Below are 13580 nucleotides of genomic sequence, written 5' to 3' on the forward strand. Positions count from 1 at the left end.
TTGTGATGTAACCTAGGATTTATGAAGAAAAAAAAAAGAGAGAGAGAGACTGAGACAGTTCAATTTAGGTTGATTTTGTAAAGTTGTCCTGTTATTATATTGAATTGGAAGCTTCTTACCTTTTTAATTCTTTTTAAAAATTTTAATTTAATTTTAGAAATAGGTACCCACCAGATCCTTAAACTGAATGCTCTTTGGGATGAGTGTTTGCTTATGTGTGAGATAGGAAACACTCAAATGACCCAAATTCCTTTCATATTGATTCAGCTTATTTCGCTTATTGAGGAATCAATATAAAAAGTGATTTTTGCTAGAAAATGTGTGCTTTTCCACACTGTTGATGTTAGATCTCACTTTTCATGTTTCCTAACCTTGGGCAATTTTTTCTGTTTTTCTTTGTCTATGATCATCTTGATGTATTTTTTATTGTTTTAGCTTCCATTAAGAGGTGGATTTTTTTTAAACTTAAATCTGTGTTCGTTAACATATAGTGTTATAATGATTTCAGGAATAGAATTTAGTGATTCATCACTTACATGTAGCACCAGTGCTCATCCCAGCAAGTGCCCTCCTTAACGCCCATCTCCCTTTTAGCCCATCCCCCCACCCAGCACCTCACCAGGAGCCCTCAATTTGTTCTCTGTATTTTAGAGTCCCTTAAGGTCTGTCTCCCTCTCTGTTTTTATTTTATTTTTGCTTCCCTTCCCCTATGTTCATATGTTTTGTTTCTTAAATTCCACATATGAGTGAAATCATATGATATTTGTCTTTCTCTGACTTATTTTGCTTAGCATAATATACTTTGGCTCCATCCATGTCATTGCAAATGGCAAGATTTCATTCTTTCGGATCACTGACTAATATTACATTGTGTGTGTGTGTGTGTGTGTGTGTGTGTGTGTGTGTGTGTGTGTGTATAGCACATTTTCTTTATCCATTCATCAGTCGATGAACATTTGGGCTCTTTCCATACTTTGGCTATTGTCAGTAGTGCTGCTATAAATATCAGGGTGTGTGTGCCCCTTCGACTCAGCATTTTTGTATCCTTTGGATAAATATCTATGGATTTCAGACTTAGACTTTTTGTAATAGTGAACATTAGCAGCGTGCTAATTTCTGACTCTAGATTATTTAGTGGCTCTTGGGAATATTTGTGGAATGCCAGTATTAACATTACATGCAACAGAATGAGTGGTATCATTTTTTCCTGGTAGTATAAAATTTGGATAAACTTTTATAGGATAAATTATCTTTAGATAAATTTTGATCTTAAGAGAGAAAGTAAGACTTTTTTAGTAGGGAGGAATTTCATTGGACAAAAACACCATTGCGATAGAAGAAAATTACTGTCCATGGGTTTTCCTTCCTCTAGGTCATATTTTTTTTTCCCATGTAAAAGAAAGAGTTGTGTAAGTGATTATTAAATTATATTTACAAACTATAATATATATAACTATCATTTCTAGGGAAATGATAACTGAAAGTTAGGTACAAAAAGGTAATACAGAAAAATATGTTTACAACCTTACTTGTTTTTGTTGTTGTTTAAAATACAGATTTTTTTGAAGAGCACTAGGAAGTGGCATTTTTTGTTTTGTTTTGAATTGTTTTTACAGTTTAAAAAGATTATTGGGACTTGGCATGGTGGTTGGTTTTAAAGCTAACTTTACTGCTATTTCACTTTTTATTTGTTAAATATGTTAGTCCTTGCACTTAAAAAAAAAGGTCTTAGATACTGATGTTAGTTAATTCAGGAAGATTTCCTGTTTGTGAAAATAATATGTTCTGCACATTGTTTTGGCTTCTGAAATACGTATGTATATGTACATACATAGGTACATATACATAAATATGTATACGATCATGTTCACTTGCTGTAAGCGTTCTCTTCTTTTAAAACAACCTCAGTGAAGCATGGATGAAGTCCTTTAACAATGAGAAATTCTAGTTTAATATTTTCTACAGCTCTTATAGATTCTTAAGATTGTTTAGGTTTTGGCCATACCTAATATGATACACGGAAATTGACATGACAAAACGAAACCAAACGAAGATCTAACAACTTAAAGAAAACACAACTCACTTTGTAATCCCCATATGTACAGATAGAAATATCATAGTCAAGGTTTTGTGTTGTCACGTTGGCGGACTCCATTCTTTCATTAAACCTGGATGCCATATATGTACAACATGCAAACCATAAAGAGTTGCCTTTTCTTTTCTTTTCTTTTTTTTTTTTTTCCATCCCATTATTAGGTATATACCATTGAGGAATCTGGGCTGAACATCCTGGTGTGGTCAGTGATTGGAAATAAACGAACTGGTTGGATGTATGGATATGTACCGCTCTCTAGTAACAGTGCATTTAAAGTGGCATTTGAAGCTGATTTGGCTGGAAGTGAAGACGTTTTTATAGCCCTTGATGACATCTCTTTCACCCCAGAATGTGTCTTTGGAGGTGAGTAATTTCATCAGTAGATGGGATGTGCAAGTGTTGTTTTTACTATCTAAAAATAGAAGAACTGGGAATTCCTGATGAATAACATTTGTGTCCAGGTACAGTACCATTCGTCCGTTGAAGGAAGAACAAAATATGTTGTAGGAGGTAAAGTTTTTCTGGCAGTGAGCTTAACCATAAAGTTTTCATGTCCTCTAGGCAACCAAATTACTTCAATTACAGTTCTTTAAGAGACATAGAGGAAAGTTAATTCTATTAAAAGAGCATTATTGTCTGCTTTCTTTATTTCTGAAGGTTCTCAATAGTATACAAGGTAAAGATTCTTCTGGTCACCCCTCGTCTTCCAAACCACCTTTTCCATCCACATTCACTTTCCCTCATTCTCTAGGCTATTTCCCTTCTCTTCAGTGTTTCTACTGTACAATCTAGAATTCTAGAATTCTTCATTGTATAAAGAATCCTAGAATCTTGTCAGTAACTCTTTTTGTAAGAAATCATTCCCTGAACTGAAATCTGAATTTCTGCTGTTTACGACGCTCCCCCTGAAGTAGCCATATGTTCTTTATAAAGTCTTCAGATTTTCAAAGTTAAATAATAGGGTTATTGCCTTTATGGCTATGCTATGCCTCTTTCAAAATTTTATTTTTATAGAACCATTTAATAGTTTCTTCTTTTGAGGATCCCTGGCTGGCTCAGTCAGTAGAGCATCCAACTCTTGATCTTGGGGTTGTAAGTTTGGGCCCCAATTGAGAGTAGAGATTAGTTTAAAAAAATAAAAATTTTTAAAATTTTAAAAACATAAAAACGTTTCTTCTTTTTAAGCCCACAGATATGGGTTCTTATCCTTCTAATGGTTTTTCTCTGGAACCTAAATCCTGGGCAATTTCACCTTCCAGGTTATTCAGCCTATGTGAAATATTAACCTTCTCAATTCTAGTCACCTTCATAAGTCTTCCTCCTCCATAACCAGCTCCCACACTTACATCCTGAGTCCTATCATTCCATCTGAAATTTTAGGGCTGAAAATCTCATCTGATCATTATATCCTCTACTTCCTGATTACTCTTCCTAAACCTATTTTCCAGCATAATAAGAAAAAATATAATCCCAGATTCTCAATGCTTCCTGCTTCCCGCCCCCCCCCCCAATAAAACAGCTTCTTTATACTTTTCCCGCTAATAATCCCAGATCTAATGATCCAAATCTCAATACCACTGTCAGTCAGCACTTTGAATTATTTTATGTCCAATTTTTTAGAGATAAATTTGGGTTCTAATTATGTGCCAGGCATTGTGCTGACTACTTTGCATGTATTAACACATTTATTTATCAGACCAACTCTGTAGAATAAATACAAGTATCTATGTCATTCTCAGTCATAATGACCTTACCAGTCTTCGAAACTGGGTTACTATAACCCTTTGTATTTTCCAGGCTGCTGCTAGTCATGCTGTTGAGGCCATTAAAAATGTTGGTTTATCACCTTAGCTGGGCAGTCCAGGGTCCTGCACACATCTTTTTCCCATTCCTGGCACTGCTTTTCTACAACAATTCTCAAATCTCCCAGCTGCTCCCTAGAACTTTGTTCACTCTGCCAATGTTCCCGTATCCTTTGAATAGAAAATAACTGCCGTTTGTAACAAACTCCCTTAAACCTCTTTTCCACCTGCAAATGTGCCTGTATCCACAACCACACTCTGTGTTGTCACCATGTGTCTGAGGGAAAAAACAAAAACAAACCTCTGTCTTTCCAACAGTAAATGTGCTTGGTCACTTCTATTCTTAGCTCCTCCCAGTCACCATTCCATTGAAGCCTTCTCTGTCCTTCCTTCCGTTTCTTTCCTTCCCCTACTTATTCTTAGCTCTTGTCACACACATGCAAACATGCATTTATGTACGTACACATACATGCGTTATCACTTCCGACTAATTTTGAGCTCCTCAAGAGCAGGAGAAACATGTCTGTTTCATCTCCAGAACCCATCACAAGGTGTAGGAAACATGGGCTGAAACGTCAGTATTCTAAATAATCACAGTAATGGTTATAACTGATCGTATGAGCAGGATCTCTAACATTTGCGTCAGTATAATTGGGTTGTTGCCTACTATATTACAGAACAGATTATACTTTCAAGGGTAGTAAAAAAAGAAAAAGTAAGACATTTGACATTAAACCACAAGTTGTCTTCTTTCTGTACGTTTCTGTAAAAGAAGTGCCTCCACCAACCCCCCCACCCCGTCCCCTTCCAAAATCCAGAATCTCTAGGCATAGTTTTTACAACAGTGCTTCATGGTTGATTCAAGCAGATGTTTTTAGAAAATCCTGCATTAAACCAATGTTTCTCAAATGGGGGTATGTGGAACCCCGTAGTGACATGCCAGGGAGCATGCAACACCACCAAATAAACAGTTGCAACCTCATTGGATCTGCTTGAAGGTATGGAGAGAGTAGTTACCTAAAGTGTTATATCTGACATTTGGAGCAAACATGTATTGAGTGGTGGAGAGGTGACAAATGGACTAAAATACTGGAGACATGAGTCTAATCATGCCTAAATGTATAGTTTTGAGAAAATCATTTCAGCTCTTGAGACCATGTTTTATCATCAGGAAAATGAAGTAGATGATCTCTTAAGTCGCTTCCAAACCTGCCATTTTATGATCAGGACTGGATTTGTACAAGAGGATCAGGAAAGCAGAAGGAATGCATAGAGAATGACCAAGAAAGGGAGAGAGTCCAGGGAGAAGGAGGAGGGGTGCAGTTAAGGAGGTTTCAGGGGTTAGGGCCGGCAGGTGAAAGCAGAGGTGTCATTGTAGTTAGAGAAGACTCATCACTGCACAGTGTGTTGTGAACTTGAGCAGGCCTGCCCTTTATTGAGTCAGTGTTTGTTGACAATGTGCTGTGTGCTGTCCTGGATTTGGGTTGGAAGGGAAGATAAGAATATAAGTTTTTTTGTTTTGGGGTGTGTGTGTGTGTGTGTGTGTGTGTGTGTGTGTGTGTGTTTACCCCTGCATTCCCTTACTCTAAACACACCTCAAGCAGCGAATTCTATAGATTTTGCCTTCTTCCCATGCCCCACCCCCTGCTTCCATTTTACTGCCCAAACTCTAGTTCAAGGCATCCTTATTATTCACAGGAATCTCCATAATGGCTGCATAACTGATTTATCTAATTTACTGTCACATTTACTGCTACCAAATTCATCTTCTAGCACCTATTATAAAGTAACTTCCAGAAAAGTAGACCTTACATCTTTCTTATTGAACACATCAAAAATAATTTTTTTTTTTTATTACAAGCCACACAATCTGACTAGGGCTAACTTAAGTAGAAGCTAAGTTTATTGGAAGGATTTTGGATAGTTCCAAAATTAAATGTAATACTGAAAATCTAACACAGAAAAATGAGAGGGAAGCAAGTAAGATGAACTAAATCAGAGGGTAAAACTGGCTAATTCCACGGTCTTTGAAGATTTGTTTAGGAAGCTGGTCTATCTACTCCCCTGCCATGCACACTATGAACAATCTCTAATGGTCCCTTTGTCACTCCATCATAATTAAAAGAGCTGGTTGGAAGCATAGCATTGACCAAGCCCATACTTCAGAGTCCCCTAAAAGTTATACTCTTTCATATCTAATCTCCACATCATTCATGTCTGCATGATGGCCATTCCTCTTCTTGTTTTAATCATAATCAAGTTTGGATAGTCTGCAGTATATGGACCAAATTATAAAGCTGACCAGGAATAATAAATTATCTGTCTGTACTTCACTGTAGAGAGAAGAAATAAAAGGGAAACTAATCAAAATATACAAACTCATACAAGTTGTAAAGAAGAAGAAAAATCCATAGCGGCTCTCAATTGCATACTCAATATATTTCTTATCCTTTAGTACAACTCTTGTCTTATCTTTCTCTGTCCATAAAATAATCCCTTAAAGTAGGACCTCCTGCTTCTATTCAGCTGTGCGCCATATTCTCTCACTTCCATGATTTTAGTCCTACCACTTCTCTGGCTGGGAATGCCCTGCCCTTTACCTCCTCTTGTATAAATGCTTTTCCACTTTCAAGGGCAGATCAAAGCCACCTTTTATCATGAATTTATCCTTAATACTCCCCACAGGAAGCCAGCCCCTTTTGCAGATTCTCTTCACTTGAACTTTGCAGCTCTCCTCTAATATATCTTACATGGTATTTTGTGATATGCATAGCTTATTTTCTGTCATTTTTGGGGTCCTCTATGTTGAAAAATCCCCATTGCCATTATCCTGTCATTGTTGCTGTTGTTGTTGTTGTTGGTGGTGGTGGTGGTGGTGGTGGTGTGTGTGTGTGTGTGTTTTAATTCTAGTGACAATGATCTTTAACTTTTAGGTTGCTGGGGAAAAATATAAAATAAATTTAAATCAGTATATGATACAGAGTAGATGTTCATTTTATATCAGAAGTGGTAGAGCAATTGTAGAGAAATTACTTAAAACACTTTAATGTGTGGTTCATTCTTATAATTTTGATTCATTTAGTGATCATGGGTCTAATTTTAAAATTAATAGTGATTAATGTACAAAAAGCCGAAAGAAAATGAAAATCAGTCAACCCCAGTTCACTTACTGGCTTTTGGATATTGTTAGCCTTTATATCTATTATTGTGGGCCATGAAGTCCTCATAGTTTATCAAAGGATGGGATAATTCCTTTTTACTCTGGGAAGGACATTACATTTAAAGGAACACACACACACACACACACACACGCACACACACAAGAACCAGAAAATGGCACTAAAAGCTAATACCAAGCAGGCTTGTGGGAGCAAGACCCGGATTCCCCCTTCACTACATTTGGAGAAACTTGAATATTATACTATGCAATGGTTCTTGCTTGATTTCCTGCTGATCGTCAGGCCGGAAGGAATGTTTTAAATTAGGGGGAAGAAATCCAAATGAAAACCATAGAAAAATCAGTCCCAATATGAACCATACTCCATTAGCCTGTTTTTGACAAGTACCTTATACTGAACCTGAAGATAAACCACAAGTTACTGTTCTAACTCTCTGTCTTAAAGATGAATGCTTTTATGTAAACACTGATGTTGTCATATAAACGTATTTATTTATGATCATATAAACATATGCATCTATGTATGTATGACATATAAATGTATACATAATATTTAATGTATAAGTTTTATATATATATATATTATATATATGTGTGAGATATATATATATATATATATATATATATATATATATATAAATATATATATAATCATGGTGTGGTGATTTAGTAATTTCTCTATCATATGGAAACAATAATCAATTCCTAAATTCCTAGTCATTTTTGGAAATTATCATAACCTTTGCTAAATCCTTTCTTTTCACTCAGAAATACTCAGCAGGCCAACTGTTTTACCAGGCCAAGTGTGTCTGAGAGATTTTGTGAGCTTTTCATTGCCAAGGTCAATTTGGCTCTGTTTTGTTCTCTTGGGCTATTAGAGTCTACTTTTATTATGGTTTTCCTGATTCCCTGGAACACATATGTTGTTATCTGGAAAATATCCAGACTTTATGAAAACAAGTTTGTTTGTTTGTTGCCTAAGAAATTGAATAAGAAAGTGACACTGCTTCACTAAAAAATCTGTTTTAAGAAGTTTTTTTAAATTAAAAACCAGGTGACTTCAACAATTCTGATAACAGTTTTTCTGATAACATCTTACTGGCATGTGAGAACATTTTACCCAGAAAGAACTGGTCACTCTTTGTGGAAACAGTTGGAAATGGGAAAAATAGAAAACAAACAAATAAAACACACAACTTTCTTGGTTTAACAAAGAATAAATGGGTTTATATGTATGAGTTATTTTTCACTAATATAAACTTACTCAAAATAGAAAACATGAAGTTAGAGAAATAGCCAGGTTTTGGTAAAAACAGGTCTAAAGAAATGGTGGGCTAGATTGTTTATGCCAGATGGAGCACATGATTAATCAATTAGGAAATCAGTCCAAGTTCTAAAATATACTGACCTTGCTTTTTTGCCCCTTCTGGTCTTTTTGATTGTAATATAATTAACATAATGTTAGTCATGCCTTCTGTAGAATCGCGCATGGGACAAGATAACCCAATATATTTTAAAGTAATCACTTTTTTTAAAGATTTTATTTTTAAGTAATCTCTACACCCAATGGGTGTCTCAAATTCACAACCCCAACATCAAGAGTCACATGCTCCGCAGACTGAGCCAGCCAGGAGCCCCTAGTAATCACTTTTAATCATTTTATCAGAAAGGCAAAAATTATGTGTTTTTTAAGTAATGATAATTCAACACTACAAACTTTAGGTAAAGCTACTTATTAATATTTCTCAAAAGTTAATACTGATTCAATTAAACAGCTATGTTTATCTCTGTCTTTAGTGCCAGTGCCCTATTAATCAGAAGTTGTGGTATCACAACCACTTTCTCTGGTTGGCTCATAGAAGTGGTCAAGATACTACAACTGAGAGGTCTCTGAAAGACCACGTAGAATTATATTTGACTCCTGAGTGGTCTTCTCTACCACCAGCCATCATCTCTCTCTCCTTTGACCTTCCCGAGACATGTACAGCAGCTATTTCCAAAGTGTGCGTGAAATTGAACAATATTCCCTCACAGATTGCTTAAAACTCTTTATAGATGTCCTTCAGTTGTATATGGAGTGTGATGGAGAGAGAGCTTCCCACTCTCTATCTCAAGCCTTCTACACTTAGAGAAAAAATCTAGTAACTGATCGGTGCCAAAATACTCAAAATTTCTGTTAAGTAAAAGGTTTCCCACTCACAGGATTGACAATGACATTTTCTTTCCTGGTCCCTTCCCAGCCAGCAAAGAGTATAATACCGTCATATCTGAAACATTCATTATTCCTTGGCTGTTTTAGATTTGATAGGGAGAACACAGGTGAGGCTGAGTCAGGCATTAGGACAGTGGTACTTCATCCTGTAAGGACAGTGGATTTAATCCTGTAAGGCACTAGAGAACCATTTTCGAGCAGGAATCTTCCTTTGGGAAATGTATACTGGAAGCAATACGAAGCATGAATTTAAAAAGGAATGCATTTAATAATAATGGCCCCGAATTTAGAAGTCAAGAGTTCAGCATTTGGGGAATTTTTAAACTATTAAATAAAGTTGCAGTTAATATGGGATAGAGCCATCAAGTGAATAGCATTAAATTAGGTCAAGTACGTAACCTGGTCCAACATCGTGTGTAGTAGAGGTCACGCTAGCATAGATATATCTGACCAGGAGCGTAGCACCATCTGGAAATGATAAAATAGGAATGAATCTGTTATCCACTAGGGTCTCTCTGGGTTCCAGGCTTCATGACAAGAAACAAATGACCAGCAGCAACTCTACCATTTTATATTTTTATATATGTTCCCACATTCACACACGTTTTAGATTATTTGGGGTTATATGATGGCAGAAAATTATTCATTTATGCAATTTCAGTCATTTATCGTGCTATCACTGTTTTTGTAGTTAGGAAGCGGTTTGATATAATCGTAGCAAACCTTGATGTTGAGTAGAAGTGATAACTCTTTGGGGGCCTCTGAAATATGTTCTGTTTCCTCAGCTCTTGATATTCCATAAATATCTTCTTGGTTTTCTTTCAAGTCTGCGACCTCCATATGAGCCGGGGGAGAGCAGGAGATCCAGCGGTCGGCTATTCACTCCTCTATCACAGTCTCAGGTTTTTGGTTTTTTGTTTTTGTTCTTGTTTTTTTGCTTCTGTTGCTCAACATCCCCTGCCAGGCCTTCTCCACCTTTCTATCACTAGTGAAGAGCTTCATGGCTTCAAACAACCCTCCGGTGTGTGCATGTGCATGCCTGCGCAAAATTTATATATAAATTTTGAATTTCTTTCAGCTTTCTCCTGTATTTATCTTAGCTTTGCCTTGAGTGGCTATAGCTCTTCACTTTGAAAATAATGATTACTTTCTGTTTGGCATCTGGCATCTCGGGTTCTTATCAGCTTCCACACTGGATCCAACTTCTGGAAAATTTTAGATTTCCCTTACTTTTGTCTCTTCTGTCAGACTCTTGACTTTGCTCTTTCATGTAGCCCTTCTGACAAGCCAGATTAGCCCTCCTGACTTATCATATACTCTGCATGCTCCCCACATGTCTCTATAAGTGCCACACACTTCTGTTTCCTTTAGACCAAACAAAGGTCACATTCCATCTTTCTGGGAATATTTCAGCTATCAGATATTGAAATTAAATAAAACCAAAATGATTCCGTTATACTCCCAATTAGAGATAACTATTATTAATGTAAAAAGAAATGGAAATGTTTGTACTTTATGAAGGGTCCTTCAGGGAGTAGGAACATAAAATTGTAAGTCAAAATATCCTCCAATCAAGAATTCTGAAGTATTTATATATATATATATGTGTGTGTGTGTGTGTGTGTGTGTGTGTGTGTGTAAAATCTTTTCCCCCTCCTATAGTCCTACAGTGATCTTTTTGTGATATTTTTGAGTATTATTAATGATATATGTTGGAGACAATTAATTACCAATTTATATTTGATATATTTTGCAATGAACATTTTACCATTTATGTCATTGAGTATGGCAATATTTGGCAAGAGCTTAATTCCTGCCCTTTAAAACTGAAGTTCCCTTCAAAACAGGAAATCCATTTTTCTTTCATTAAACATATTAATCATAAAGATAAAAATCCATCAGATTATCCTTGAGACTTAAGGTTCTTATTGAACTTCTATGAAAATCATAAAAGCATTCACTGTGTTTCAGTGTAAATTATCAGTGTGAAATAATTTTCATTGCTGTAAGAAAGGTATTTCAACTGCTTCCCAAACTAAGTGAGTGAACAGTGAAACTCAACATCCTGTAGGACAAAGAAAGACCCAGAACGTCAGGAATCGTAACTTTCTGTAGAGCACAGAATGAAGCAGAAGGCGGTGATCAGAGGAATGTCTTAGTTACTGGGAATATGGAAGTTAGTTAACAATGCCAGTTCCTCACCCCTTATCTCAGGTGTTTTAGTTTTAGTTTTTGTTTTTCCTTTTCCCTATCCTGAGACTTACTACAAAACAAAAAGAGCAGATTTATTCATATCTGGAGAGAGCATTGTTTGCAAAAGTCCTTTATGTAAAATTTCATGAAATTACTGAAGCAGTTGGTAAAAACCCATAATGTCCATATGAATGTATGATAGCTTTAATTGGTAAAGGTTTATTAAAATCCATTGGGAGGATATTTTTTAAATAAGTTCCCAGTTTCTCTTTTTCTGATCTACCCTATTTTATGGCTTATTACACCAATGGAAATAGTTTGTCAATTCATTCATTATTTTATCCATTTTTGTTATTTAACTGCCTATTATCTAGGAAAGTAAAATTTCCTTGATTTAGTATTCATCAATTTGAGAACTATTTATTGAATACATACCTCTTGCCATTAACTCTTTGGACATTAAGATGTCACTGTATTTTCAAGTTTGAAACTTTTGCATCTCTGACTTGGAATGTCCAAACTCAACACGAAATCACAAGTCAGAGCAAGAAATGGGTAAAGACCTGGAAAATATATGGTGGCAAGGATGGAATTGCTATTTCTTGATGAACTAGTATAGCTTTGATTCTGGGATTTTCTGCCAGTTTCAGATTCATTCTTTCTTTCTTTCTTTCTTTCTTTCTTTCTTTCTTTCTTTCTTTCTTTCTTCTTTGTTTCTTTCTTCTTTGTTTCTTTCTCTCTTTCTTTCTTTTCCTGGTTTCAGTTTATTTCTTGATGGAACTAGCGTAGCTTTGATTCTGGGATTTTCTGCCGGTTTCAGATTCTTTCTTTATTTCTTCCTTTCTTTTTCTTTCTTTCTCTTTCTTTCTTTCTTTCTCTTTCTGGTTTCACTTTACTTCTTGATGGAGCTAGTATAGCTCTGATTGTGGGATTTTCTGCTTGTTTCAGAATCACTTTTCTCAAAATCAGCTTGCCTACAAATCCCCTGCACTCTAAAGCAGCCTTTCTAACTTACTTCCTGTTGAAACACACAGAAGCAAGTGCTCATGTGTTTATCATACTCCTCATGCGATACAGACAAGAGAGCAGTGACTTATGTATAATTTATAATGCTCTCTATAAAGGCACACCTATTCCCCACTAGAGGAAGCATACTTGGTGGGGTACAGCGAGTGAGTGTAACTTTATTGTTGGTACAGCTTTGAATCAGCTCTAACATCCAGAGAGAAAATCCATTGCAAGCTACAACTTGAGATAGACTTTATTATTGATCCCAGCACACTTTAGGCTTGTAATTCATTTGAGAACCATTCCCCTACAGCTAGTATGAGAGAGTATATTAGTGTGTCTACGTGTGCGTGTGTGCATGCATGTACACTAAATTTTCACAGCAGCCTTTTTCCCCTTCCTGCCCCAGCATCAGATCTGGTCAATATCTCTAATCAGATACAGCCTCAGGAATGTTGGCTTAACAACAACAAGAAGAAACAACGTTAAATTCAACAGTGAATTGTACTGTCAAAATGAGCCCACATTTTCTTGGAGTGTCTCTTCCTGCTTCTCTCTCTCCCTCCTTCACAGTCTCCAATTTGTGAGCAACCGCCCTCTATCTCTCTTACTTTCTTTCATTTTTTCCCCTATTCTAACAATGCTCCTTGGGGCATATTAAAATGACACTCTGGGCACTGAATGTGCTGTTTCAGCTTGATTTCCTGGTTTCAGTTTTGCCCTTATCACGTTATGCTGTCCCGCAGAGTAACTCTCTCACATAGTGAACAACATACATTTCCAAGGAAGCTTCCTAGGGTTGGGGCTGATCTGGTATTCCTCCCCTCGTGTGTTCACTGGCCTTGCACTTCAGTTCCATTGTTTCTAAACAACCCGACTAAATAGCTCACCGGGCGTGGTAAGTCATGGGCCAGTGTGCTTGAGCTATGCACCCTACATTTGTCAAAGTATCGCATATTTTAAATGTTGTATTTTATTTTCAGCGCTTTTATTTATTTTTGAGACAGAGAGAGAGCATGAGTGGGGAAAGCACAGAGAGAGAGGGACAGAGGATCCGAAGCAGGCTCCGCACTGACAGCAGCGTGCCCGTGT

General features: G+C 36.4%; 1 protein-coding gene across 1 annotated transcript in view; it reads left to right on the top strand.

The window, feature by feature from the left end:
* The window catches only part of MALRD1 (MAM and LDL receptor class A domain containing 1), a 788164-nt gene that overhangs the window by 618659 nt on the left and 155925 nt on the right, over positions 1–13580 (top strand). The window contains exon 34 of the mRNA XM_049626634.1: positions 2257–2458. Within this exon, the coding sequence (XP_049482591.1) occupies positions 2257–2458 (202 nt within the window). The remainder of the gene's footprint in view (positions 1–2256; positions 2459–13580) is intronic.

This window comes from Panthera uncia, chromosome B4, assembly GCF_023721935.1.
Source record: "Panthera uncia isolate 11264 chromosome B4, Puncia_PCG_1.0, whole genome shotgun sequence".
In the NCBI taxonomy this organism is placed as follows: Eukaryota; Metazoa; Chordata; class Mammalia; order Carnivora; family Felidae; genus Panthera; species Panthera uncia.